At 39.7% G+C, this 24,061-nt stretch overlaps 1 protein-coding gene across 2 annotated transcripts in view; it reads right to left on the reverse strand.

Annotated features, from left to right (window-relative positions):
- VIPR2 (vasoactive intestinal peptide receptor 2) overlaps positions 1 to 24,061 on the reverse strand; it is a 134,645-nt gene that overhangs the window by 69,834 nt on the left and 40,750 nt on the right. For both annotated transcript variants that reach the window (XM_077151665.1, XM_077151664.1), the window contains one exon: positions 20,742 to 20,839. In XM_077151665.1, the coding sequence (XP_077007780.1) occupies positions 20,742 to 20,839 (98 nt within the window). The remainder of the gene's footprint in view (positions 1 to 20,741; positions 20,840 to 24,061) is intronic.

Consider the following 24,061-nt stretch of genomic DNA (forward strand, 5'->3'; position numbering starts at 1 on the left):
CCCTTTTCTCTTCTCTTTTTTCCTTGTGGAACACTCATGATATGTATGCTGGTGTACTTCATGCTGCCATTCAAATCCCTGAGACCCTGTTGATCTGTTTTTTTTTCTTTTAAGAGCTTATTTTTCATGTTGATTTTTTCCCATTTTTTTCTATCAGTTCTGAAATCAGAGGAGATGTCAATTCTTTTGTCTTTTAGTTCTCTGACTCTTTCTTCTTCCTGCTCAAACCTGCTGTTGTTTGCCTCTATCTTATTTTTAATCTGTTCCATTTTGCCTTTCAGTCCCATAATTTCTCACATTTCTTGTTATACCTTCGAATTCTTCTTTCGCATGCATATTTTCTTTTTAATATTTTTTATCTCTTCAGCCATATTCTGCTTCATGTCCTTGAATTGATTTCGGATATTTGTTTGAACATCTTCGATTAGTTGTTCTAAACTCTGTTCCCTCTGAAGTTTTAGTTTGTTCCCCTGACTGGGCCATATCTTCATGTTTTTTAGTATGGTTTGTAAATTTTTTCGCTTATGTATAGGCATCTGATTATCTTGATGAGTTTACTTTGAAAGTTAGTTTCTCACTTGATGAGGGTTTTATTGTTGATTGGCTTTCTGTTAAGACTCTTCATTCATGCTTGTTCAACTTACTCTAGACCTTTAGAATAACCATGTTTAACTGATCAGATTCTTTCAGCTCTTCTCCATCTGCTCCTTGCCTTGGATATGAGGTATAATCGTTAAGATTATACTTTTTGTGCAATTGATTCACCTTAAGAAGAAAGATTCCCTTCCTCTGTTTCTTCTCTAGAAATCTTGATCTGTTCTGCTCTTTTTTTTTTTTTTTTTTTTTTTGCCTCTGTGTTTTTTTTTTACATTCCTTTTATTGTCTCTAGCTTCTTTTGCCAGGAGGGAAAATTCTCAAAGTAGGGTCACCCAAAAGAGGTACTTTCCCAAGTCAATATTTCCCAGCCAAAACAGGGCTAGGGACCAAAAAGGAGGTGCAGACTGGTTACGAACTTCCCTGAGGAGATCAGGAAGGATCCCAAAAGCCTTCTTGACTGCTTTCCAAAGCTGTTTGTCTAGACTGCCCTTCTGCTAACTCTTCCCCACAATTCTGAGGGAAGGACTGCATCTTTAAATCTCCACTGCCTCTGCCCCTGTCCGGGGGTGGGAATGAAATAATAGCTGCCACTGCCTTTGTCTGGGGCAGGTAGAAACAGTAACTCAGAATTGGGACCTAGCACTCCATCTTCACTAATCAAATGCTATAATCAGTGATCAGCTGTGTCCACTCCTGTTCTTGGGGTAAAGGATTTTTATATCCCTTTCTGTCTCCAGTGAGCTAGCCAGGGCTAGTACCCCAAAGCAGCCCACTGCAAGAATGGGGGATGGCCTGCCCCTGTAGAGATGTGGTCATCTGTCCCTCAAGCCCCTGAAGTTCCCAGCTCAGAAATACAGGTTAGGCTGAGGCTGCAGGTAGCAAGGACTTTGTTGATACCTCTCCTGAGGTGTGTATTTTCCTATATCTCACCTTCAGGAACAATATCTTGCCTTTTCCACTTGGGGAGTGGACTTCATCTACCCAGCCCTCCACTTTGTGCTCTTGAACAGTGTGAATGAGGGCAAGTTTTAATATTTCTGACCACCCCTTTCTCCCAATAGTAACCCATAGCCCTCACTTGGAGTCTAGGGCACAAATACTTTGGGAAAGGATGGGGAAAATACGCTGAGACTGACCCAAAGAGAGCCTTTCTACACATGGCAATGATAGCTGCTTCCAGCAGGCCCCCAGGGCCTACTTTCTCTTCCTGTACCTGTCATGCCTGGGGTGGGGTGGGGAAAAAGGCACTCCAATCTCTGATGCCTAAACCAAATTTTTCTCCTAATGCTGGCAATAACCCTCTCCACACCATTCTTGCCTTTTTAAACCTCTTAATAATTTCATGGTGTATTTGTTGTTGGTTTTAATGCGATTATCACCAAGGCTGTGTGGGGAAATACTTTTAAATGCTTGCTCATCTTTCTTGCTGTTTTCTTTTTTTCTTACTTTGCTCTTGTGCATGTATGACGCTCATCTCCTGTATTTTAGTTTCTTCCTGTTCTCTTTTGTATTTTCCTTTCTTGTCACCTTCCCTATCTTTCCTCTCTGGTGTAAGGGGGCTCTTTCTTTTTTCCTTTTCTTTTTTTGCCTTTTTATACAAAGATGAGTTTCAATGTAGTCTGTAGCACCTTTGTAAACCAATTAAAAATGTTTTCTATGAGTGGGGGATGGGTGTTGGCAGCTGCTGCGTGGAGAGAGCAACTCACTGTTCTCCACTGTATCAGCCTCTTCCTTTCTCTCTTCCCTGGATGTTCTGCAATGTTAGTGAGTCTAGAATCCCTGAACAATTGTCTCAGTTCCTACCTGTTCAACAGCCCTTTCAGTAGAAGGATTGAGTCCTGGAGCTCCCTATTCCACTATCTTCCCCTGAAGTCTCCTCCAGCCACACTCTTAATGGCAGAGTTCTGTTTAAGGACTAAAGCTCCTGACTCCATGCCTCTTTCTTTGACTGTCCAGAGTTTAGTATACACATCATTACTTCCATCCAATATATACATCTTGTCTACCCTTGGTATCTGGTAGATTTGTGCTAAGAAGTATCTACTGAAACCACTGCCTCCTCCTGGAGCATTGCCTTGGGATTTTTTATTTCCCTTTTTTTTCATATGCTGTATGGTGGGGACACATTTCATTATTTTTCCATGAGTATTCTGTTATTACAGCACCATTTGTTGAAGTTTTTTGTTTGTTTTGCTTGTGTTTTTGTTTTTTGGAAAGTGCATGGACCGGGAATTGAACCTGGGTCCCCCACACGGGAGGCAAGAATTTTACCACTCAACTATTCTTGCATCCATTTCCTATTTTTTGCCTGGATAGGATAGTCTCACTTGCTGGCTTATCCTAATGGGGTCTCTTTTTTTAAAAAAAAAAATGATTATATTGACTTCTAATTTCTATACATTCGTTTCCCTTCAAAGAATCTTTTTAAACCAAATCTATCCCTGGGATATGAGCATTAGCTATAGGATTTCTTCTTAACCTTCTCTTCTTGGTTACCCTTCTCCATTGCTCTTGAAAACATGTGCTCATTTATTAGGAAGTATTAAGTATCATGTGCAAATGAGCAGTAAAAATAGCTACTAATTGTGTCTGCTCTTGTATCAACTTCTAAATCATAATTCCACTACAGGTCAGGTCTGCTAGAATCCCAAGGTATTATGTTTGACGTTCCACTCAAGCTCACCACACATTGCCTTGGTGTCTGGCTCCCTGGCAACTAAAGGGCTGCCCAATCCATCCATTTGTTCTGATTCCTTATCATCCTATCCAGATTTCTGAGCCCAAGACATTTCTTCAGCCTGTCTCATCCATGATTGATTGCCTCCCATCTGCTTGCCAAACTATTCCTGTTCCAAGTGTCTTCCACTCTCATTGTGTGATGAACCTGTCCAGTGCAGCTGGAAGGCTTTCTTCTGCAGTTTGATGTGAAATGAAATAAAGATACTGCAGATGAAACATGTTCAGGAGTTGAATAAAGTCATAGCAGAAACCATAACATAAACAAGCACAGTGTATATTTGTACCACAGTTCTTCTATTAATTTGGACCCTCAAATCTGGTCCCTAAAGGACTATTCCCCACCATCTTTAGGAGAAAAAAATCATGGTCTTCTATAGGCAAAATAAGACTACAGGCTAGAGATGTTTACCTAGCCAACACGAATAGAAGATGTCTTTGCATTTCCACATGTTATAGCAACTTAAGTTTTAAAGCCAAGGCTGGGTGCAAACTATGTTTGTGGAACTGAAGCAAAGTTGTTCCTCATGGAAAATTTAAGGTTCAAACAGACATCAATCCTCCAACTCTGCCCCTCTACCCCAAGAAAAAAATGGCTCAGTATCTTGGCTTCCCTAAAAATGAAAATAAAAACAAAGACAAAAACAGTAGCAGCATGGTTTTAAACAATACAGGGTATAAATAGATAAAACTCAGAAAAAGGGCAAAGTGCCTTGGTTTGGAAAAATACATCAGATTGCAGAACTGATAGTTCTTCACTTTACACACCTCCTAAATAGACTAGCTTTAGAAATCCAGCCCCATCTGGTTCAAACCCTCCTACTTCATGACACTCATTTAAGATGAAATCAAGTTACTTGGATATTTAGCCAGGAGGAAAGAACATACTGGTTAAGAAGATGAGCTCTGAAGACTGACTGATGGGTTCTCCAGCTCCTCATAGCCAAATGACCTTGGGCAAGTTATTCAACATCTGCAAAATTTGGATAATAAGTCATACTTTTTTGGATTGTTATAAGAATTAACTGAGATAAACAAACAGTGCCTAGCACATAAACACCCAATAATGTTAGTAGTTATTATGGTTATTGTTGTTAAGGATAGAGAATGTTAGGGAAGTGAAATTAGCAGTCAGTAGTTTGAATGCTGATAGAAGAGTACATACATATTTTTAGGAATATGGCATAATAAGGAAGAAATGTGTCCTCTTGATGCATGGGAAATTTAAAATGTCAAACAGTTCTCTTGGCTAAATTTAGCAGAAGTGCTCTTTACTTAAGAAATATGCTAGAAAATACATAATATAGAAGACATACTAAAGAATAGAAGCCTTGAGAGTAAAACCAAGCATAACGCCACTTATTTGTTACTGGAGCTGTTGCTCTATAACACAGCTGGCCTGACCACATAAACCAAGATGGGCAGGGCAGTGAGTACAAGGTGGCTGGAAGAGGCAGAGAACCGAGCCATATGTGGTTATGAAACTTAGCCAAGAGGATGGGTTCTGTGCTACATAACATTCTGGGTTCATTCTAGATTTATCTGGGAAGCACTTCTGATACTCAGGAGAAAGAAGGCTACTCTGGTGCCTACAGAAACTCACAGTGGTTGACAAATTTCTAGGTGCTTTCATGTTTCATTAGTTCATGACAGACTAACGAACCTAATGAATTTAGTGGTAAACAAAGGCACAGAGCCAGGCCTGTGCAATTGAGACAGATCTAGAATTTCAAGATAGGCTTTAGTACAGGAAGGAAAATTTGATTCTGGCAAAGGCGAGTATGAGTCTCCTGCTTATGCAGTATGATGAGTGTGCTGGCCTTGGAAGCTTCTAGGCCTAGGCTTCCTTGGATGACCCCACCAAGGTTCAGAGAAGTCTCAGGTGCTGAGGAGGACAGGGCCCAGGGGAGGGACAGACAGATGCTGTAAAAGGAAACTGAGCAGATTCCATTAGGAACCACTCCAAGTGGAAAGTGGAATTACTGCACCAGGGTGGTACTGGAGAATAAGACACTCCTTTGCCTCTGAGGCTAAAAACATCATGCCCAGGACAACTTCTTATTTAAATCAAACCCTTAGTACCCTCAAAGATAAACTCCAAATACCTAGTGGGTAGGGAAATGCACATGCTTCCATAATAAGGATGGAGAGGGAAGGAGATGGGGAGCCAAGATGAAAGGCATCACTACAGTACGAGTCTGACCTACTTTTTCTCTAGCAGCATTCAGCAGGCTCAAGTGTCTTGCCCGCTGTCCTCTTTCAAGCACCTGGGCCTCCTCTCCAACCTCACCCCCAACTGTGTGAGGAGCTGATTAAGAAAACAATGAAACCCTGGGCTGAACTCCAAGGAGAGCCTGGACTTCAGGCAGATAAGTAACCTGGGCTGACACTGGGCCTGAAGGGATGGTATACGGGTTGCAGATTCCATTCAGGCACAGAGGCTGGCAGAGCCTTCACCTTTGATGTGTACACATCCTTCAAAACTTGCAAACTCCTTCCACCCGAGTCATCTCTCCCAGTAAGTTTGCTGTGATGGTCACTTTTCCATCCAGTGTAGTCATCACAATTAACCCTGATGGACATTCACAGAAATAGGGACATATGTCTGGCTACTCACTTTGGAAAGATTTACAGAATGACCTACAACAAGTCTTTGGCAATCATTCTAAAGTAACCCCCTTCACACCCATTTCCATTATTGACAATGTAATTGCTCTGCAATGGTAGAGCGTCAAAAGTCAGAAGTCTTAGGGGATCAATTAGTTTATACCCCTGACTGACTCTGACCTCAAAGAGGGAAACTAAAACACAGCATACGATTTTAGCCATGCCTAAGACAAAATGTGCAAATTGCCAAAAGAAGTTTCTCTTTCTTTATTTTTCCTGGGGGTGGGGGGAGCTTGGAATTTGCTCATTGTAGGCTTACCATCCTAGAACTTGCCCCTACCTTCTCTAGGAGGTTACAGGGTACCTAATATGCTGTAGGAAAGTAATAAATTGTAGGTGCCTGAGTTAAAGTACTGCCAGCTTTAAGACAAACAATATAGCATTCAGGATGAGGTGAAAAGACTGTTACTCAGGGGCAGAAGGAACATCTGAATCTGTGCAGTCAAGGGAATTTCTAAGGCTAAATATGCATACCCATGACTGGGAGATCCCTATCCTCTTACCTTGGGCTGCTTTTTAGACCTATTGTTAGGACAGCTAAGCTCCAAAGGACAGCACTTGTACAGACCAATCTGCAAAGATTGGGGAAATTGTCTTATTTTTGCTAATTTTTGTTGTTGTTGTTGCTAGTGTCCGGTATTTAAAAATATATAACACTAGCTGAATAAAAGCTTAAAGAACAGAGACCTCAGTAACTAAATTCCAGAAATAAATCACTAAAATAGTAAAATATCGAGTGAGCAAAAGAAAACAATACATGCAAAGAAAGAGGAAACAAAAGTCAGGCAAAGGAGGATAAAGATTAGAAACCATCAGTAAGGAAGGCCAGACAAAGGCTATTAAAAAAAATTGCTTTACCAAAGTCCCTTGAGGGATGGGAGAAAAATATAGAACTATTAAATCTTACCATCAGGGAATCCCCTGATACTGTGTCAAATTTTAGGGTCACCCAAATCAATAGGCAATACCCTTGATCCTGAGGCTTACTCTTGTGAAGCTTATGAAGGTAGCAGAAAAGTTTAGACTACCTATAGGTATGCCTAAGAGTTACTTCTGGAGGACCTCTTTTGTTGCTCAGATGTGGCCTCATTCTCTCTAAGCCCAACTCTGCAAGTGAAATCATTGCCCTCCCCACTATGTGGGACATGACATCCAGGGATGAAAGTCCCCCTGGCAACATGGGCAATGACTCCCAGGGATGCATCTGGCCCTGGTACCATGGGATCAACAATTCCATCCTAACCAAAAGGGGGAAAAGAAGTGTAACTAATAAAGTATCAGTGGCAGAGAGAGTTCAAATAGAGTTGAGAGGCTCTATTTGGTTGCTCTTATGCAAGCTTCAGTTAGACACTGCTACCTATCATAACCTGCCAAACCCCAACCAGAACCATTCCAACCAATCCTAAAGAACATCTAGAGCAATACATAAGATTCTACAGGGGTTCCATGCACTAGAGTAACTTTCCAGAAACCTACAACCTCCAGACGTGTCCCTGGTCCAGACAAATCCTGAAACCTTGAGGGCCCAGCCTCTCCAGAACATCAGATAGTTCCATCTCCCTACCTCATATTAGTGGCAGACCCTTCCAACATGAAAAGTTAGAATGGCAATAGTCCAAACACTTCTAAAGAGAGAGATGGAAAGATCAAAGGTGATGGCAAAGTTATACAGAGAAGACAGGATTAACCAATGAATATGAATGCTGAATCATTAAATTGATATCTCTTTTAGCCTCCAGTATCTTACAGCAACTAGAAGTAAAAACCTAAAATTGTGAAATTATAACCCATGTCAAACTCTGAAATATGTTTTACAACTAATTGTGGTGCTGTGCTTTGAAATTTATTGCTTTTTTGTATATATGTTATTTTTCACAAAAATAAAGGAAAAAAGTCAATTGTCAATTGACTAAAAGTCAATTAAATAAAAAATATTTAAGCTTTCTAGCCTCCTATATCCTGGAGTAGCTAGAAGGAAAAATGTGAGAGGATCATACGGTAGCCCATGACAAACTCTAGGATCTGTTCTGTAACTACTTGTTGAAGAGTGCTTTGAAAACTATTGCTTTTTTATTTTTTTGCTTTGCATATATGTTATATTATACAATAAAAAGGTTAAAATTCCATTACCTATGCTCAAGTAACTAAATTAAAACACAAAGAACTAAAGGAAATCAAGAAAATGACTGATGAACAAAAAAGGGAATTAAAACAAAAAGAGATAAATCATTAAAAGGAACCAAATAGAGCTAAAGACCACAGAAACAGAAACAAAAATTCCCTAGAGGTATTCAATAGCAGACTGGAGCTGGCAAAAGAAAGAAACAGTGAGTGCAAAGATAAAACAATTTAAATTATACAGCCATAAGAGCAGAAAGGAAAAAGAATGAAGAAAAGTGAACAGAGCCTAAGACGTCATCAAGCATACCAATATATGCATTGTGGGAATCCTAGAAGAGAGAAAAGAGCAGATAGACAAATTTCCCCAATTTAATGAAAATACACAAACAAGAAGTTAAGGAACAACAAATAGGATGGTTTTGTTTCCTTGGCTGTTCAAGCAAATACCATACAATGGGTTGGCATAAACAATGGGAATTTATCGGCTCACAGCTTTGAGGCTAGGAAAAGTACAAATCAAGGCATTATTAAGGCAATGCTTTTTCCCTGAAGACTGTGGTGTTCTGGGGCTGGATTCCAGTGACCTTTGATCCTGGGCTCCTCTGTCACATGGCAATGCACATGGTAACCTCTCCCAGACTTCCCCTTTTCTCTGGGTTTAGTTGACCTTCAATTTCTTGCTTCCCATGGCTTTCTCCCTTTCTATCTGGATTTCATTCTGCTTATAAAGGACTCCAGTAATAGGATTTAGACCAATTCTGACTGAGTTGGACCACACCATAACTGAAGTAACCACATCAAAAGGTCCTACTTACAATGGATTCACATTCACAGGAACAGATTCAGTTCAAGAACATGCTTTTTTGGGGGTGCATATCTCCAAACCACCACACAGGATAAACCAGAGACCCATACTGAGACACTTGACAATTAAAATGTTGAATGCCAAAGATAAAGAAAGAATCCTGAAAATACAAAAGAGAAGCAAAGCATCATGTACAAAGAAGCCTCAATGAAATTAAGTGTTGATTCTCATCAGAAACCACAGAGGCAATAAACAGTGAGAGGGCATATTTAAAGTGTTAAAAGACAAACCTGTCAACCAAAAATTCTATAGTTGACAAAACAGTCTTTCAAAAATGAGGAAGATATTAAATCGTTTTCAGATAAACAGAAGCTAAGGGAATTCATCGTGACTAGACCGTCCCTATAAGAAATGCTGAAAGGAATACTTCAGGCTGAAAGGAAAGGACACTAGTCAGTAGACTGAAGGTGAATAAGAATAAAGATCTTTGGTAAAGATAATTCCATGGGTAGCAATAAATACCATTACTATTGTATTTTTGGTTTGTATTTCCACTTTTACTTCTTATAGGACCTAAAATATAAATGTATAAAAGTAATGATAAATATATGAGACACAATACATAAACATGTAATTTGTAATCTGTAAAGCAAAAACAACATAAAAGTGGTGGTTAATAGTGGTTTAGGAACATATTTTCTGTATGCAAATGAAATTAAGTCAGTGTCAAATGAAACAAAATTGTTACTGATTTAGGATAAATTTAAGCCCTATGGTAAACACAACAAAACAGGTGAAATAGGAAATGAGAAGGGATTATCAAGGGTCACTGCAAAAGATCAACCAAATAGTAAAGAAGGCAGTAATGGAAGAACTGAGGGACATAAAGGGTATAAGACTTGGAAAAAACCAAAGTGCAAAATGGCAGAAGTCCTGTGTTATCAGCAGTTACTTTATATGTGAATGGGTTAAACCTTCTTGTCAAAAGGCAAAAATTGGTAGAATGGATAAAAAGTATGACCCAACTATACACTGTTTATAAGAGACTCATCTTAAATTCAAAGACACAAGTGGGATGGAAGTGAAAGGGTGGGAAAAATATTCCATAAAAGACTAATCAAAAGCAAGTATGGGTAGCTACATTAATATAAGACAAAATAGTCTTTAAGTCAAAAAGTATTCTGACAAAGAGGACTTTACATATTGACAAAAGAGTCAATTCATTAAGAATATGTAACAAGTATAAACATATATGCCCTTACAACAAAGCCTTAAAATATATGAAGCTAACCTTGACATATCTGAAGGCAGAAAAAGATAATTACACACTGTTCTAGTTTGCTAGCTGTCGGAATGCAATATACCAGAAACAAATGGCTTTTAAAAAGGGGAATTTAATAAGTTGCAAGTTTACAGTTCTAAGGCTGAGATAATGTCCCAATTACAAGTCTATAGAAATGTCCAGTCAAAGGTATCCAGGGAAAGATACCTTGGTTCAAGAAGGCCGATGAAGTTCAGGGTCTCTTTCTCATCCGAGAAGGCACATGGTGAACACAGTCATGGTTTCTCTCTCAGCTGGAAGGGCACATGGCGAGCAAGGCATCATCTGCCAGCTTTCTCTCCTGGCTTCCTGTTTTATGAAGCTCCCCGGGAGGCATTTTCCTTCTTCATCTCCAAAGGTCACTGGCTTGTGGGCTCTCATGACTATGTCGTCCTTCGTTCTTCCTTGACTCTCTCTGAATCACCCATTCTCCAAAATATTTCCTCTTTTATAGGACTCCAATAAACCAATCAAGACCCACCCAAATGGGTGAAGACACATTATCACCTAATCCAGTTTAACAACCACTCTTGACTAAATCACATCATCCAGGGTGATGATCTGATTACAGTTTCAAACATACAGTATTGAATAGGGATTATTCTGCCTTAATGAAGTGAGATTTTGATTAAAACATGACTTTTCGAAGGGGCATACATCCTTTCAAACCAGCACACACACTTATATAGGAAACATCAAAACACCACTTTTAATAATGGATAGAACACCTAGACAGAAGGTCAATAAGGAAATAATAGACTTAAATTATACTATAAACTAATTAGACCATATATGTATATGTATTACTTCATCCAACAATGGAATACAAATTCTTCATATTCTTCTTAAGTACTCTAGGATAGATCATGTATTAGGTCACAAAAAAAGACTCAATATATTTTAAATAAATTTTAAAGGATTGATGTCTTACAAATCAAACATCTTATCTGATCAGAGTGGAGTGAAGCTAGAAATCAGTAACACAACACAGGGAAAACCAGAAAATTCACAAATACATGGTAATTAAACAATATACTCTTACACAAACAATTGGTCAAAGAAGAAATCACATATTAATTAGGAAATATCATGGACAAATGAAATGAAAACACAGCATATCAAAACTTACAGAATGCAGCAAAGACAGGGCTGAGAAGGAAATTTATAGCTCTAAATGCTTATATTAAAAAGAAAGATCTAAAATTAGGAACCTAGCATCACACATGGAGGATCTAGGAAAAAAAGAGCAAAGAAACCCAAAGTGAGCGGAATGAAGGAAAGAAATAATAAAGATTAGAACAGAGATAAATAAAATACAGAACAGTAAAACAACAGAGACAATCAACAACAGAAAACATTGGTTTTTTTGTAAAGAACAATAAAATTTTACCAACCTTTAGCTAGACTAACAAAGGAAAAAGAAAGTGCAAATAATAAAAATCAAAAATGAAAGGACTGCATTACTATGAACCTCACAAAAATTAAAAGGCTTATAAGATGATACTGTGAACAACTGTAAACCAACAAACTAAGTAACCTAGATGAAATGGACAAATTCCTGGAAACACACAAATTGCCTAAACTGAATCTACATGATCTCAACAGACCAACAAGAGTAAATCAGTTATCAAAAACCTCTCAACAAAGGAAAGCACAGGACCAGATGTCTTAACTGGTGATTTTATCATTCAAAGAAAAATTAACACCAATCCTCCTCAAACTCTCTCTCTCTCTCTTTCTCTTTGTTTCTCTCTCTCTCTCACACACACACAGATACACACAAAACTGAACAGGAGGGAACATTTTGAAACCCATCTCATGAGGTCAACATCACCCTAATACCAAAGCCTGATAAAGACATCACAAAAAGAAAATTACAGACCCATATACCTTATGAACACAGATGTAAAAAATACTAGGCGATCAAATCCAACAACATGGATTCAGTATAATCCAAGAATTATACACCAATGGTCAAGTAGGATTTATCCCATGCATGCAAGAATGATTCAACATAAGAAAATCAATCAATCAATATACCACATTAATAAAATGAAGGAGGAAAAAAACCCAGGTGAATATTTCAACTGATGTAGAAAGGCATTTGACAAAATCTAGCACCTTTTCCTAATAAAAACTCTCAGGAGGCTACGAATAGAATGGAACTTCCTCAACACAATAAAAGGCATATTTGAATAACACACAGCTAACATCATATTCAACAGTGAATGACTGAAAGCTTTTCCTTTAAGATCAGCAGAAAACAAGGATGTCCACTTTCACTGCCACTATTCAAAATTGTACTGAATGTTTTCTAGCCAGAGCAATTAGGCAAGAAAATGACAGAGATAGCATCCAAATTGGAAAAGAAAAAGTAAAGCTTCCAAATTGCAGATGACATTATCCTATATACAGAATATCCAGAAGAATCAATAAGAAAGCTACTAGAGCTAATAAACAAATTCAGTAAAGTGGAAGAATACAGGAACAACATGCAAAAATCACTGTAAAGAAATACACCAGTGATGAATACACAACTATGAGATGAAATTGTGAGCCACTAATTGTACATCATGTATGCAATGTTTGAGTGTTAAGATTTATCAATAAAAATATTAAAAAAAATAAATACACCAGCAATGAATAATTCAAAAAGGCTATCAAGAAAGCAATTCAATTTATAGTAGCAACTAAAAGAGTCAAATATCTAGGAATAAATTTAATAAAGGACGACATTAAGGACTTGTACACAGAAAACTACAAATCATTGCTGAAAGAAATTAAAGAAGACCTAAACAAATAGCAAGATATTCCGTACCTTCGGAATGGAAGATTTAATATCTTTTACATGTCAATGCTACACAAAGTGATAAACATATTCAGTGCAATAGCAATCAAAAAAACCTCTGTCTTTTTTGCATAAATGGAAAAATCAAATTCATATGGAAGGGCAAGAAGCCCCAAACAGACAAAACCATCTTGAAAAAGAACAAAGTCAGAGGATTCAAACGTCCCAACTTCAAAATCCATTATACAAAGCAGCAGTGATTAAAAAAAAAAAAAAAGTGTGCTACTGGGACAAAGACAGATACACAAGCTAAAGAAATAGAATGAGAGTTCAGAAATAAGCCAACCCATCTATGGTCAATTGATTTTTCACAAGCGTGCCAAGTTCACTCAATAGTGAGAGAACAATCTCCTACAGCGTATTTGAAAAACTAGATATCCACATGCAGAAGGATGAAAATGGACCCTACCTCATATCATATATAAAAAATAACTCATAATTGATCAAAGGCTTAACAGTCAAAGCTAAAATTACAAAACTCTTAGAAGAAAACATAGGGAAACATCTTCAGGACCCTGTATTAAACAATGGATTCTCAACCTTTCACCAGAAGTATGAGGCATAAAAGAAAATTTAAAACTTTTGTGTATCAATGGACTTTATCAAGAAAGTAAAAAGACAACTAACAGAAAGGGACAAAATATTTGGGAACCATATATCTGATAAGGATTAATATCAAGAATATATAAAGAACTCTTACATCTCAACAACAAAAAGAAACTTAAAATGGGCAAAGGACTTGAATAGGCATTTCTCTAAAGTAGAAATATAAATGGCCAATAAGCACATGAAAAGATGCTCAACATCACTGGCCATTAGGGAAGTTCAAATCAAAACCACAATGAGATGCTATTTCACACCCACCAGAATGGCTATTATTTACAAAAACAAAAAAACAAAACCCTAGAAAATACGTGCTGATAAAGACATGGAGAAATAGGAAGTTTTGTATATTGTTGATGAGAATTTAAAATCTTGTAACAGCTGGGAAAACAATTTCATGGTTTCTTGTTAAGTGCAACAGAATTATAATATGACCACGTAGGGATCTGAACAGGTATGTTATACCAGTGTTCACAGTTTCATATTCACAATTGACAAAAGATGTCCATCTTTTGTCCATCAACAGATAAATGCATAGACAAAATGTGATACCTACATACAATAGAATATTACTTTGTTGTACAAAGGAATGAACTTCTGATACATGCTACAAGATGGATGAACCTTGAAGAGATCAGATTGAGTGAAATAAGCCAGACACAAAAGGACAAATATTATACGAAGCCACTTATATAAAATAAATTGAATATTCAAGTTCATAGAGAAAAGAGACAGAAATTAGAGTAGAGGTTACTGGGGGTTAGGGTGAGGGGAAATGGGGAGTTTATGCATAATAGGTGTAGGGTCTTTGTTTGGGGTAATGGAAAACTTTTAGTTACAGATAGTGGTGATGGTAGCACAACATTGCAAATGTGGTTAATGTCACTGAATCGTATAACTGGGAGTGACTGAAATAGGAATTTTTTTTGTATATATTTCACACAAATTTGAGAGAGAGAGAGAGAAACTAAAGAGATATTGACAATTAAAAATGTAATACATGATCCTGAACTGTTTTTTTTTTAAATATTTTTATTGACAAATCTTCACACATAAATTCTATACATGGTGCATATTAAATGGTTCATAGTATCATCACATAATTGTGTTTTCATCACTGTGATCATTTTTAGAACTTCAGCATCACTCCAGAAAAATAAATAAAAAGAACAAGAAAAAACTCATATATCTCATACCCCTTACCCCTCCCTCTCATTGACCACTAGCATTTCAACCTACACAATTTAATTTACCCCTTATCCCCTTATTATTTATTTATTTTTTATCCATGTTTCTTAAATCATGTGTCCATACCCTGGATAAAAGGAGCATCAGGATACAAGATTTTCACAATCATAGTCACATTGTAAAAATTATATCATTACACAGTTGTCTTCAAGAACCTAGGCTACTGGAACATAGCTCAACAGTTTCAGATACTTCCCTCAAACCATTCCAGTACACCATAAACTAAAAAAAGATATCTGTATAGTGCATAAAAATAACCTGCTCAGGATAAATTGATAACAATTCTGTTTGAAATCTCTCAGCCGCTGAAACTCTTGTCTCATCTCTCTCTTCCCCCTCCTGGTCAAGAAGACCCTCTCAATCCCATGAGGCTGGGTCCCAGTGAATTCCAGAAGTTCTGTGCCACATTGCCAGGAAGCTTTACAATGATCATGGTGATGAATACACAGCTATGTTATGATATTGTGACCACTGATTGTACACCATGTATGGAATGCAACGTGTGTGAAGATTTCTCAAATAAAAATATTTTTAAAAATTAAAAAAAAGATCCCCCTTTCTAATACTTGGGTCTTCCTTAGTTCAAAAAGAGAAGGTACTACGTAAATAATGGTTCCAGCTGTAATCGGAGAGATTCTCTGGGATCTTAAGATCCTGTTTTCCTTTCCAGAGGATTTTCCCATTACTGATTGTACTTTCTCTCCTAATTCTCTCACCATTTGCTGCCAAGCCTGTGGCTTTCGTGTAGGCTAATTTTTTTCCCCTTGAACTTAATTAATTTTGAAACCAGTAAAGACTGGACACACAACACCCAGAGCAGAACTTAGTTGTGTGTAAGCTGGGAATCCAATTAAAAACATAAAACTGGAAAGAAAGAGAGATTTTGATGAAATGAAGTGTGACACTGAAATCCTGAACCCCTTGAGGGGAAGAAGAAAATCCTGATTTAATCCAACCAGGGATGTTCCACCTTCACTAATCCTGCAAAGGCTGGGAGTGCAAGTCCGGGATTTGGCTCTGATCTGGGGCACAGACCAGGTCCTCTTGCTCAGAACCACAGTGAGACCCTTTCCTGGTGCTCAAGATGGTACTGCGTCTCGAGCCCCAGGCTTGATGCAGCATTTTTTTTTTATCTTTGAAATGATTCCCTAAAACAGCCAAGTGTTCAAAGTATTCAAACATAGAGGGAACAGCAATCAGGAAGAATAATTATTCATTTTGGTTTTGTGCCATCATTTTCTTCACTTTCTCACCTTAAAATGTTTTGACTTTCCAATCCATTAGCAGGGAATATGCATTTATGATATTTGTAGAATGTCTGAAATGTTTAATGAAGAAGATAAATGGCTTTTCAAACTAGATGAAAAGGCATCAGGGATTTACAGAATGCTCTGTGTTCACACAAGCAGGAAAAAGTGACAGGCCTTTCCGAAGAATCAAATGGACTAAGGAGAGTTTTCCACGTGGTTTCACTGGGAACATCACCTACTGTGTGAAAGGGGAAAGCCCAGGATATAAGGAGAAGCAGTAGTGTTTGATCTCTAAAGTGTGCTTACATAGTCAAGAATGGCATTTAGCTCACACTACTCTCCCATATTCAATATTGTTCATTATTACTATAGGACAGAGCTTCAGGACACAGAGGTTTTCAAGAAATGCTTATACACTGAATGAATGAATGAATGAATGGATAACTATTGGCCTGGCACTTTTTACAGGGACTTGCAAACTTAAGGTTCTGAATAAATGTAGCTGATGAGGTCTCAAGGATATCTGTTCTTCTTTTGACTGGAGTCTAATGACATTTTCAATGAGTTCTTTCTATTTATAGAAGTTAAAGATTTTTACAAACAACATAAAAGACATTCTGCTGTTTTACTCAATGAGTATTTCCTGATGCCTTGTAAGTACACATCACTGTGCTAACTGCTAGAAGCAATGACTGAAGAGTCTGGCTGTCGCCACACATGTGATATATGTACGTAAACTTCCGCACCACCACCACCACATTGCCAACAGAAGCCTTCAAGACTCTGAATCACATCCTCTCCACCTTTCCCAGCTCCTTGGTACCTGTCTGCACTGCCTCTAACATGGTCTGACCAAGCCCCAGCAGGCTGAGACCCTGGGAGGCTGTTACAGGCATGAGGGAGATGTGACGGGGTTTGCTATCAAAACCACTCTTGGATCCCTGGCCATCGCGCTGGGGTAGGGGGTCTGGGAGAGTAACCCCTTCCTTGGGTCTAAGAACTCTTCTTTCTATAGAAACAATCCTTTAACTGGGGATAAATTCTATACAATTTAAAGTCTTATTCTTGGAAAACCAAAGTAATTCAACAGGATAGTTTCCTGGTTTGGAGATACTAAATCGCTAAGACACAGTTTAGAGCTAGTTCTTCTGGGAACCTGACAAGTGCTTCATACAGCTTGAATGGAAAAAATGTGTTCTGAACATAGACTAAGCAGGAATAGATTAGTGACTCTGGGCTAGGCACTGGATTATCAACAACCAAGTGGAGTAAGTGCTATTTATCCTTATTTTCTAATGAAGTTAAATGGCTGCCCAAAGCTATAGGGCACAGTTAGGATCCAAACCCAGATCTAGGGTTTTTCCCACCATTTTGTACTTCTAGCCAAACGAGAGACTCAAAGACTGAACCCCCACGACCTGCTTCAGTTGGGAATTAGCTGGGTTTTATCTGTGGGGATCCAACAAACACAAGAAAGTCCTGCACACCAAGATATACATGATTTGGCATACAGGATGAACTTGGAGATACCCCTAAGTAATGTGATGAAACAGGATGTGATTAAGTTTCAAAATGAGTAGGATAAAAATAACTAGTTTAAGAATTTAGGGATGAGCAAAAAGGGGCAGGAAAGTCAATGGAAAATGTAAGCAACCAGATAAACCTTGAAGCATGTAGGAGACTTGAAAGCAAAGGAGGAGGAGAAGGGAATTTATAGGACATTTCTGCTGCATAAAATTCTAAATACAGTTAAAATTTTAATGAAGTCATGGAATCTATTCCACTGTGTCTAAGTTTCTCTGGTTTATAAGGCTGGCTGAGGTTGGGAAATTAATTCCTACAAGTTGGCTGGGGTGTGCAGAGTAGAATTTAACAGCACTACATGCCAAGTGCTTTTCCTATAATCACAGTGTCCCAGATGCACGAAATGGCCCCCTGACACGGAGGCTAGAGCGTCTCTTCTGATGACCTGAAAGAATGAAGGTGCCCCCCCGCCCCAAGCCCTTCACTCTTAACCAAAGGGTGACTGAGCCTCTGAGGAGAATGTTAAATACATTTGACACGGAAAAGCTAATACTGGTGATTATGTACAACAGAAATAGAACAGAGAATAGAACAAAGAGGAAGCTGGGTCCCAGAAATATTTAATAAGGCCTTTCCTTTGCTTACGCCACCACAACTCAAAAGGAAACTCCCTCTTCTGACAAAAGTCTAGCGTAGCTGACAGTTGTCATTGCTGTGGCACTACACGTGACAGAAGCAAGGTACCAGCAGTACACAATTTATTTGATGAGGGAGGTTTCAAAAATTGTACCATGTCTCCATAGCTGAGAGTCTAATCATTATTCTCTCACTGAGAGCCTCTGCTGAAAAGTATCTGCAATTAGTGCTCGTCATCGCTTCCTCAAGTGTCTTACACAAGTATGCAATGAGCTGATCTTGTGTGCCTGGAACCCAGGTCTCCTGTCGCACAATGTGGCTTTCTCTCAGCTACCCTAGAAGGGCTATCACAGTTTGATCTCTTTATTTCTGGAGAAGAGTTAGCACAGTTGTGCAGCGCGGTGGGCTGACGTCTGACTGAGGTCCCCAGCCCGGATGGCTTGTGTGGACACGTTCGATGCCCATGGCTAGTGCTTTCAACCTGAGCCGGCACAAAGGGAGAGACAGTGAGGCCAGGCGGCTGCCTCGGTGAAGACTCCCCTGTCCCGTGGAGAGAGGTGACAAGTTGATACAAATGCCTGGTAATGGGTCCGACTAGCTTGGCAATTTAGAACCCAAACTTTAGAGCCTTAACAGGTCAGGGTTCCAGGCATGGCTCTCTACTTAGGAGCTGGAGGGCTTTGAATAAGTCATTTAGTTTCTCTAAAACTCAGCTTCTCCACGTGTACACAGGGTTACAATAAGGATGAAATGAGATAATATTGATAACAGCGTCTGGGACATACTGAGCATTGAACAATGCCAGCTTCCCTTTGCGACCATCATCATCATTCGTCTTCGTTGGCCATAGGTCAGGAGTTTAATCTTCCAAGTAGAAGGATATTGCCTAAAAATACAGGGCCCCTCCTTTCCTAGGGCTTAATAAACTAGTGGGTGAAAAAAAATTGGCTTTAAATTGTAAATCTCAGTAATTAGAGTTAAAGAAAGCCCTTCTGTAATAAAGAAGTATGCAAGAGTTGTTAATTCCCCTGGAAAAATAATCTGACAGAAACACTGCTGAAGGTTTCATTAAGTGGCAGGAAAGGCAGATGGAAGCAGGAATAGTGAGAAGCCAGGGACCAAAGTAAGGAGGGGGGAAAAGCATCTAAAGGGGTAGGTGTGAAGAGACATGGGGAAATGGCAGCTGTGTGGAACAGACCATCTTACCAAACATTTTGTGGGCCTGTAGAAAAATATTTGTGCATGTATAGCTAGTTATTTCCTAAAGCTCTCTTTAAAACGGTCTTGAGACTACACCATATAACTGATACCTTGCCTGTGCTGAATGTGTGCAGGAAATTGTGTATTTAAATGCACCCCTTTGACTTTGGGTTTATAAGGTGTTCGCCCATCCATGACAGGGCTGTGAGGGAAATGAAAACAGCACAGACTGCTCTGAACAAGGGTTGACAGGGACCTGCTGAGAAGGAAGACAGTTAATCTGTTTTTCTGGTGATAGACAAAATAAACCATGATCTTACAACATTTAAGGATGAGAGTGCAGGAACAAACAGTAATCTGATCGTGAGTGCTGAGAAAGTTTACACAGCCAGAATTCCTAAGCAGAGAGTTTTACCAGAGTTGAAGGCTGACATACTCAGAGTTTAGCAAAAATGTCCTCAGTTGCTTAATAATCACATTAGTGGAGAAAGGGTTCACCAAGAATCTGACACCTCTGAGATCTCTTTGAAAACCCTGCTTGCAAATTAATGCAGTCCTGACTAGGAGGGAAGCTAGTCACTGGCTGAATCACCAGAGGGTTTGAGATAAATTGCTAGCAGATAACCGGCTCTCTAGACACCTCTCAACTAAGGACAGCCTGGGTCTCTTAGTTTGCAAAAGAATGCTTTAATTTGGGTTATATCACCTGCTACTGGCTCCGGGCTAAGAAAAAAAATACCATGAGGGCTTCTCAACAGCTCATATTGTGGCAAAATACTAAATGAGACAAAGAAATATAAACGGCTGCAGGGGTACATACACCTCTCAGGATGCAATCACAAAAGCTAAGATCATTTCACGCAGGCAGACACTAAAAGTGTCTCTACAAAGAAGACACTAAAAGCGTCTTCAGCAGCATGCTGATAATAGGCAAAGAAAATCAGTCTTTCCCCCTCTTGACAACTAGGAAACAACCAAATAATTCCAGGTATTGGGCAACAGAACTGAATGAGGGACTCTGCTTAATTTGGTGGATAAGAAGTAGCATTGTTGCTCAGAGAAAAGTAAATCAAAATCATTCTTTGAGGTCAGGAAACAGACTCTGTTTTACATGAATTTTTAGAAAACTGAAAAAAGATGAAATATCGAGTAAAATGTGAGAAACCACCTAGGGGACGCTCTTACCTTGTTTTCATCCTCAAGGTCATTATAGCCACATGCATTTATGAAATCTGGAAACATCTCGGACCATCCATCACTTGTACAGTTTTTGCTTATGTTTCCTGTAATGCAAAGTTCAGACATTTGATCTGCAGATTCATGCAAACTGGCCATAGTAGCAACAGTTTAGTCAGTGCTTAAACCTTAAAATGTTTCCAACTTCTTAAGGGTCGGCCATGATACAGTCAAAAGAGACTTGATGTTAAGTTCAGAAGCCCTGGGTCTGAATTTCAGTCCAACCATTTAACAGCTGTGGGCACTTAATCTCTAAAGTTGCAGTTTTCTTATCCACATAGCCTGGCCAGTAAATTTCACTTTATGGAAACACTTCTAAGAGGTGGGAATATAAACACTTTGTATGTCATAAAATACAACTGTAATAATAATTATTATTACTTGTATTATTTTTGGAGCAGAATGAAATTTCTTAACTGCTATGGACTGTTCTGTCACCATAAGAGATAGTAGCCAAATCCTATCATTCTGGAGCCAATTATCCAGTCTTATCCCAACTCTTGACTGTTCTCTGCTTGGGGCCAGTCTCCTCACCCCTTCACTGCTCCATAAAACAGTGGCCAGAGTCTTTAGGGAGGGTATCCCTTGGTCACTGGTTTTGGAGGAAAAAAAGCTGCAGGACACAGGCTCAAACTGCAATGAAATAAATGCAATTTTGGTTTTAAGATCCCCTTTTTGCTCTAAAGTAATTCAAACTTGTATGATAAGCCATATCCTCGGTAGATGACTATACAAAGCAGTAAGCAATCAAGCTCTCAATGGGAGTTGGGGTGGGCATGAATAAAATAAGGGAACAGGGAAGGCAGGCATTAATTACCTGTGTCCTGCTGGATGGGCATTTGGGACAGCTCACAGAAGAGAAAAAGGGGGTACAGAGATGTCTAAGGGACTTCCTGCAGTTAGCCCACGACACTGCCAGGGCCTCAGTTTCTCCTAAAGTGGCTGCTCTTCCCACAATTCTGCAGACCCACACTGTCTAGGGCTTTCAGATTTAGCAAATGCTTGTATTTGCATCATCTCTTTATTTTCAGGGCTAGCTTGTGAGGAAGTTTTGGTAGGTATGACTGTTCCCATTTTACAGATGGGAAAAGAAGGCTCAGTTACAGGCCTGAGCTCCTGTAAGCAATGAGTGGCAGAGAGAAGTTTCTGACTCAAAAATCATGTCCTTCTATCCCATGGCAGCCTACCTGCTCATCCTCCTTGATTAACCAGAGGAAATCAAGAGCAGAGGCAGTTATTCTGATGCTGTGTGGGGAGAGGCAGGGGAGAGCCCCAGGGCCCAGACCCTGGTTCTACTAGAAGAGGGAGTAGGAGTGGAGTGTAAGGCTCAGCAAAGCCACTGGCAATGTGGCATGCCCTCCCCATTTGTACCCTACTACCCCCATTCCTTAGATTTATGATTCCCAAAGCCAACACCCTCCTCTTGCTTCCTCCCAGAGGAAGCTCCCAAGTCAGCGCAGCCAGCTGCCTCTGGGGATAGCACAGGTGCAGGGACCACAGTGAGAAGTGGAGGCAAGACAAAGCCCGAGACAAAGGTGGGTGGACTTAGAGCTATCTAAGTCCCCATTTTACAGACAAAAAAAACTGAAGCCCACAGAGGTAAAAGGGACCTGCTCATCACTATGTAGCTGGCAGAATCAGGAATACTTATACCTAATAATGGTAATAGTAATGACAGCTACTATTTACTGAGCACTGACTATGTGCCAGGCACTGTGCTAAGGCCCGCCCTATATGTATTAACTCATTTAATCCTGCCAGCCATATGAGGTAGGTCCTTTCATTATTCCCATTTTATTAATGAGAAAGCTGAGGCTTAAAGAAGTTAAGTTACTTGCCCAAAGTCACAGTTAATAAATGATGGGGCCAAGTTTCAAACCTAGGCAGTCTGGCTCTTAGCCTGTGCAAGACTCCCAACTTCCAACTCTGCGCTGTGTGGGTTTTGGTACTTGACAACCTGGTAAGAGTGACTGAGTGAGACCTAAGCTTGTGCATCCATCACTTTGTGACATGTGACTCTTTCCTCCTATAGGGCGAGAACTAGTCTAAAGAAGACATTTAAATACAAGTTCAAAACTTTAAGTCAACAATTCATTCTATGAAGTGGAGCTCAACAACGCACAGATTCCTCATCTTCATTGGCTTTCCATTTCTTTTTAAGACACCTGGCAGGTACAAGTGCCAGGTGAGCTTCAGAAGCAATGCCTGAGGCTTGCAATCTTCAGAGACAAGTGGGTAAGGGCAAGGAGAGGTGGGGGTGGGGGTGCTGTGGGCAGAGCCGGGTGAGCCAGGGAGCAAGAGGCAGCAGGAGTCTGCTACAAAAGGGCGCTTGAGGCCTCCCGCCCTGCAGTTCTAAGTTTAGCCCACATTCCACCGGGGGCTCAGCAGAGTGTGTCACAGGCGCCTCCCTCCACAGCTCCCCAAAGTTGATTACATACTCCCTTTCCGATGTTTTAGACTTTGCAGTATGAGCGCTCATGAAATGTAAGTTTATGACAGTGGCTTAATGCAATGAGCAATGTTAAGGCATCTGGCCTTGCATGCCTCTAATTAATCTCAGCACCCTGGGTTAGAAGGATCCTTAGGAGTCACAGACCTGGTCCCGCCCAGCAAAGGAATGATGGCCAGGTACCTCCATGTGGCACAAAGTAGGGATAATGGCTCTCTATGACAAACTAGTCCTTTGTGGCACAGCTCTAACCCTTTGAAGTCTGGCTGACCTAAGCCTACATAAAAGTGCCCAGCAGCTCCTGAGCTCTCATTGTATTACAGCATTCAGTCAAACCTGTCAGAGGCCACACATCAACCCTCTGGAGAAGGCCCTGTGTCACAGCTGGCTAAGTGACATGCTCAAGGTCCCTCCGAGAGAGGATGGCAGAGCCAGAACTCAGACCTGTCTGTCTGCCAAGCTCGTGCTCTGAACTTCTGGCCTAATAGGCACCTCCCACTTGTCCCAGCTTTCCCCACTGTGCATAGAACACATCCACTGCCCATATTGATGACATCCAGCATGTCCCCCCTAAGGTGTCAATTCTTCAAAACAAACATTCCAAGTTCTCTTCAAACCCTGCACCACACTCCATTCAAAGCACATTATTTGTTAACATCCCTTTTAAAGGCTATTCTTAGAACTGCACACAGCACCACAGCTTTTCTCTCTTACGGCTGGACATGGCCTATGCCTAGATGGTGGGGACTGTGAAGCCTGGGGGCAATTAAAAACATATAACATATGCTGAGAAAAATGAAAAAAAAAAAGAACAGAACCT

This window comes from Tamandua tetradactyla, chromosome 1, assembly GCF_023851605.1.
Source record: "Tamandua tetradactyla isolate mTamTet1 chromosome 1, mTamTet1.pri, whole genome shotgun sequence".
NCBI lineage: Eukaryota > Metazoa > Chordata > Mammalia > Pilosa > Myrmecophagidae > Tamandua > Tamandua tetradactyla.